Source organism: Engraulis encrasicolus, chromosome 8 (genome assembly GCF_034702125.1).
Source record: "Engraulis encrasicolus isolate BLACKSEA-1 chromosome 8, IST_EnEncr_1.0, whole genome shotgun sequence".
In the NCBI taxonomy this organism is placed as follows: Eukaryota; Metazoa; Chordata; class Actinopteri; order Clupeiformes; family Engraulidae; genus Engraulis; species Engraulis encrasicolus.
This window is the reverse complement of record NC_085864.1, coordinates 55,080,706-55,084,900: the sequence shown is the minus strand read 5'-3', so window position 1 is coordinate 55,084,900 and position 4,195 is coordinate 55,080,706. Positions and strand designations below refer to the sequence as shown.

At 45.1% G+C, this 4,195-nt stretch overlaps 1 protein-coding gene across 1 annotated transcript in view; it reads left to right on the top strand.

Annotated features, from left to right (window-relative positions):
• The window catches only part of gpr184 (G protein-coupled receptor 184), a 6,638-nt gene extending 3,502 nt beyond the window's left edge, over window positions 1-3,136 (top strand). Inside the window, exons 4-5 of the mRNA XM_063204542.1 lie at window positions 1,042-1,326; window positions 2,180-3,136. Of these exons, the coding sequence (XP_063060612.1) occupies window positions 1,042-1,326; window positions 2,180-2,488 (594 nt within the window). The 3' untranslated portion in view covers window positions 2,489-3,136. The remainder of the gene's footprint in view (window positions 1-1,041; window positions 1,327-2,179) is intronic.
• The last annotated feature ends 1,059 nt before the right edge of the window (window positions 3,137-4,195 follow it).

Sequence of the window (4,195 nt, the reverse complement as noted above, 5' to 3'; positions counted from 1 at the left end):
CAACAGCAACACACACCAAAATGTGATTATAATTTTTAGAAAATTATTTCAAGGCAAACCTGGAATACCTTGAGGGCCCACCAGTGGGCCCCGTCCCATAGGTTGAAAATCACTGCTTTACGTAATGATTCTGTCTGCTCTCTTCTGGCTGTGCCGCTAATACATGGAGTCCATTGAGGTAAGTGCAGGGCTCTAAATTAACCTTTTCTACCACCAGACAATTTGGCTAGTAGAGGTTACGTTTTTTTCCTTTACTAGCCAAAAAGAAGTTCAACTAGCCATTTTTTATCTCACCAAAATAAATCATCGTTATTTTTGTTTCTTTTAATTATTTCACCTACCTCCTCAACACAGACACACAATATGGATAATATATTTTCATTGCTTCCATTACTTCCATCCATGTCATTGTTTTTTATTACATTTCCTCAGAAAACAGCGAATCATATCTTTTCAGTGAAAAAGGTTGCAAAGTTGTCTGGGTCGAGATCTTTGGCAGCAGGAGAGGGGAGGAAGGTTGAGCAATGATTTTAAGGTAGAAAACTCGCTACAGTGAGTTTGTAATGTTGCTGATCTTATTGGTATAGAAGGCCATCTTGGAAGTTGTTCCAGAGGTGGCGAAGGAGGGTGGTAGAGATTGTACTGAGTCAGATTAGTTGAACTCAGGACCTCTCACACACAAAGCGAGAATCATACCCCTAGACATGTAAATGCAAACATTCAGTGTTAGGGGTGTTAGTGTGGGGTCTAGAATTGTTACTGAACAATCTACAGTATATCACAGTATACTGTATTCTTATCTTCTCTTCAATATTTCTCTGGAACAGTCTACCTCCCAACACATGCCAAGCCCCCACACTGGCTATGTTCAAGAAGGACCTTAAATCCCATCTATTCACAGAGGCATATGGACTTTAACCACCCTGCCCATTTCCCCCAACCCCTTCACACCCATGTAAAGCCACCAGGGTTCTATGAACGGTGATATATAAAACCAAGTTATTATTATTATTATGATAATTATTATTATTATTATTTCAGGTTGTCCGTCGTACGCGCTACGCCTGGGCGGCCTGCTTCTTCGTCTTCGCCCTGATCTGCGGGATCCACGGGGCGGTGCTGGACCTGGACAAGGAGGAGGTGTACGACAACGTGACGCGGCAGTGCTACGAGACGTACCCCATAAACGAGCGCATCGCCCTCTTCAACCTGCTGCGCGTGGGGTTTGGCTTCACCGTGCCGTTCATTGTGCTGGCCGTCTGCTACACGCGCATCTGGATGGAGGTGCAGGGCAGCACCGGGCTGGACGAACGCGGAAAACGCAAGGTAGTTTTAATTTTACTCTACTCTATCCTTCAGTCTACAGTGCCCTCTATTCTTGTATCTACTCTACTCTACTCTACTCTACTCTACTCTACTCTAATGTACCCTATTCTACTCTACCCTATTCTACTCTGCTCTATTCTACTCTACCCTACCCTACTCTACTCTACCCTACTCTACTCTACTCTACTCTACTCTACTCTACTCTACTCTACTCTACTCTACTCTACTCTACTCTACTCTACTCTACTCTACTCTACTCTACTCTACTTTACTCTACCCTACTCTACTCTACTGTACTCTACTCTACTGTACTCTACTCTTCACTACTATACACTACTCTACTCTACTTTACTCTACTCTACTCTACTCTACTGCACTACTCTACTATACCCTACTCTACCCTACTCTACCCTACTCTACTCTACTGTACTCTACTCTACTGTACTCTACTCTTCACTACTATACACTACTCTACTCTACTTTACTCTACTCTACTCTACTCTACCATCCTTCAGTCTACACTGACTACCTCAATAATAATAATAATAATATAATATATTATTATGATGATGATGATTATTATTATTATTATTATTATTATTATTATTATTAATAACTACTTTACTCTCCTCTCCTCCAGGTGAAGAACCTGGGCATTGCGGTCATTAGTATCTTCTGCGTGTGCTTCTTCCCGTACCACCTGCTGCTGAATATAGTCTTAATATATGTCTGCTCTCCTCTCCTCTCCTCTCCTCCCCTCTCCTCCTCTCCTCTCCTCTCCTCTCCTCTCCTCTCCTCTCCTCCTCATCTCCTCTCCTCTCCTCTCCTCTTCTCTCCTCTCCTCCTCCTCCAGGTGAAGAACCTGGGCATCGCGGTCATCAGCATCTTCTGCGTGTGCTTCTTCCCGTACCACCTGCTGCTGACCATCCGCTCCGTCAGCTTCTACTACATGGAGCGGAGCGCCAACTGCAGCTTCGAGGACCGCCTGCACTTCTCCTTCGCCTTCACGCTGGCCCTGTCCAGCCTCAACTGCGTGGTGGACCCCATCCTGTACATGCTGGCCAGCAACGGCGTCCGCGAAGACATGCGGGTGTGCTACCGCCGGCGACCGCCGCAGTCCTCGCAGCCCACGGCGGTCACCACGGCGCTCACCAAACTATAGCGCCAGGGCTGGATGAGGTGCGGAGGTGCAGCCCACCAGGAAATGCCTGCTATGCCCACTATGGCCAGTCCAGCCCTGTGTAGCGCTATAGCTGCGCAATCCTGAGGTTCTGGAACTCACCAAGTCAGGTCGTAGGGCTATGTCTTTTTGATATCCAAAGCGCTAGCCATCCCTGATATTCTTGAACTCACCAAGCTACAGTATACACGTAACGCTATATACCCTGAAACTCACCTAGCCAGATCGCTAGCTCTGCTTGATATCCTGAAACTCACCTAGCTATAGTGCTAGCACTGCTTGATATCCTGAAACTCACCCAGCCAGATCGCTAGCACTGCTTGATATCCTGAAACTCACCAACTCATAGTGCTAGCGGCACAGCTTTGAGGCCCCGGAACTCACCAAGGTATACCGCTAGCTTCGTAGCCTTGGTCCTGGAGCTCACCAAATTAGACCGCTAGCTCCCCTTCATACTCACCAAAGCAACAGCATTAGCTCTCCTTGAAAACCTGATACTCGCCAAGTAAGAATGAGTAAGAGCAAGTCACCATGCTATAGCACTAACTCTCCACGATATCCTGAAACTCACCAAAGCACCTTAGCCTAATTGATGTCTTGCAACTCAATTTCATTTCATTGCATTTCAAAACAGTGTCAAGTCAAGTCAAGTCAAGTCAAGTCAAGTAGGTTTTATTGTCAATTTCTTTACATGCACTGGTCATACAAAGAATTTGAAATTACATTTCTTGCTTTCCCATACAGACATAGACTAAATCTAGGTAAGGACATAGACAGTATAGACATAGACAGTACTTATACATGGACTTAAGACAGTATGGACATAGACAGTGCTCATACAGACATTTAAAGTGCAAGACTGGACAACAGAAGACTTGTAGAGGACATACATTAAGAGGTATTGTTGTGCTTTTGTGCTTTTCCTAAAAAGTCCTTGATTATGTGTGCTTGGGCTGGTTGGGCAGTCTTGGATAAGCCTGGCCGGGCAAGATGACAATGTGCTGATGAAACGCCATGTAGTATCATATTGACCAAACTTCAGTAGTAGCCCAATCTTTGGTCTCCTTTTCTTGGATTGGAGACAATGGATGTGGCCGTGTGAGCTGATGTCAAGGACAAAATGATAGTACCCTGTACATATAAAGTTATTTTATTGCAAAAGAACAAAAGAAGTATTGCAAACAACAACAACAACAACAACAACAACAACAACAACATGCAGTTGTCATTGGGCATGGACATTGGCCTTTGGTCTCCTGTTCTGCAATTGGAGACAATGGATGTGGCCGTGTGAGATGATGTCAAGAACAAAATGATTGTACTTACAGAGTTATTGTGTTTCAAAAGTTGAACAACAGCAACATTCATTGGATGTTGTCATTGGACATTCACATGTATTGAAGTACAACTGAACTGTAGATTTATGCAGACATGAAGACAGTGTTAACAACTGAACTGGTCTGCACCACTCATTTGGGGCTGTACCATACGTCGGGCTGTACCACTGCACCACTCACTTGGGGGACGACTGTATGTTGGACTGTACCACTGCACCACTCATTTGGGGGTGGACTGTATGTTGGACTTTACCACTGCACCACTCATTTGGGGGTGGACTGTACGTGGACTGTACCACTGCTCCACTCATTTGGGGCTGTACCATACGTCGGGCTGTACCACTGCACCACT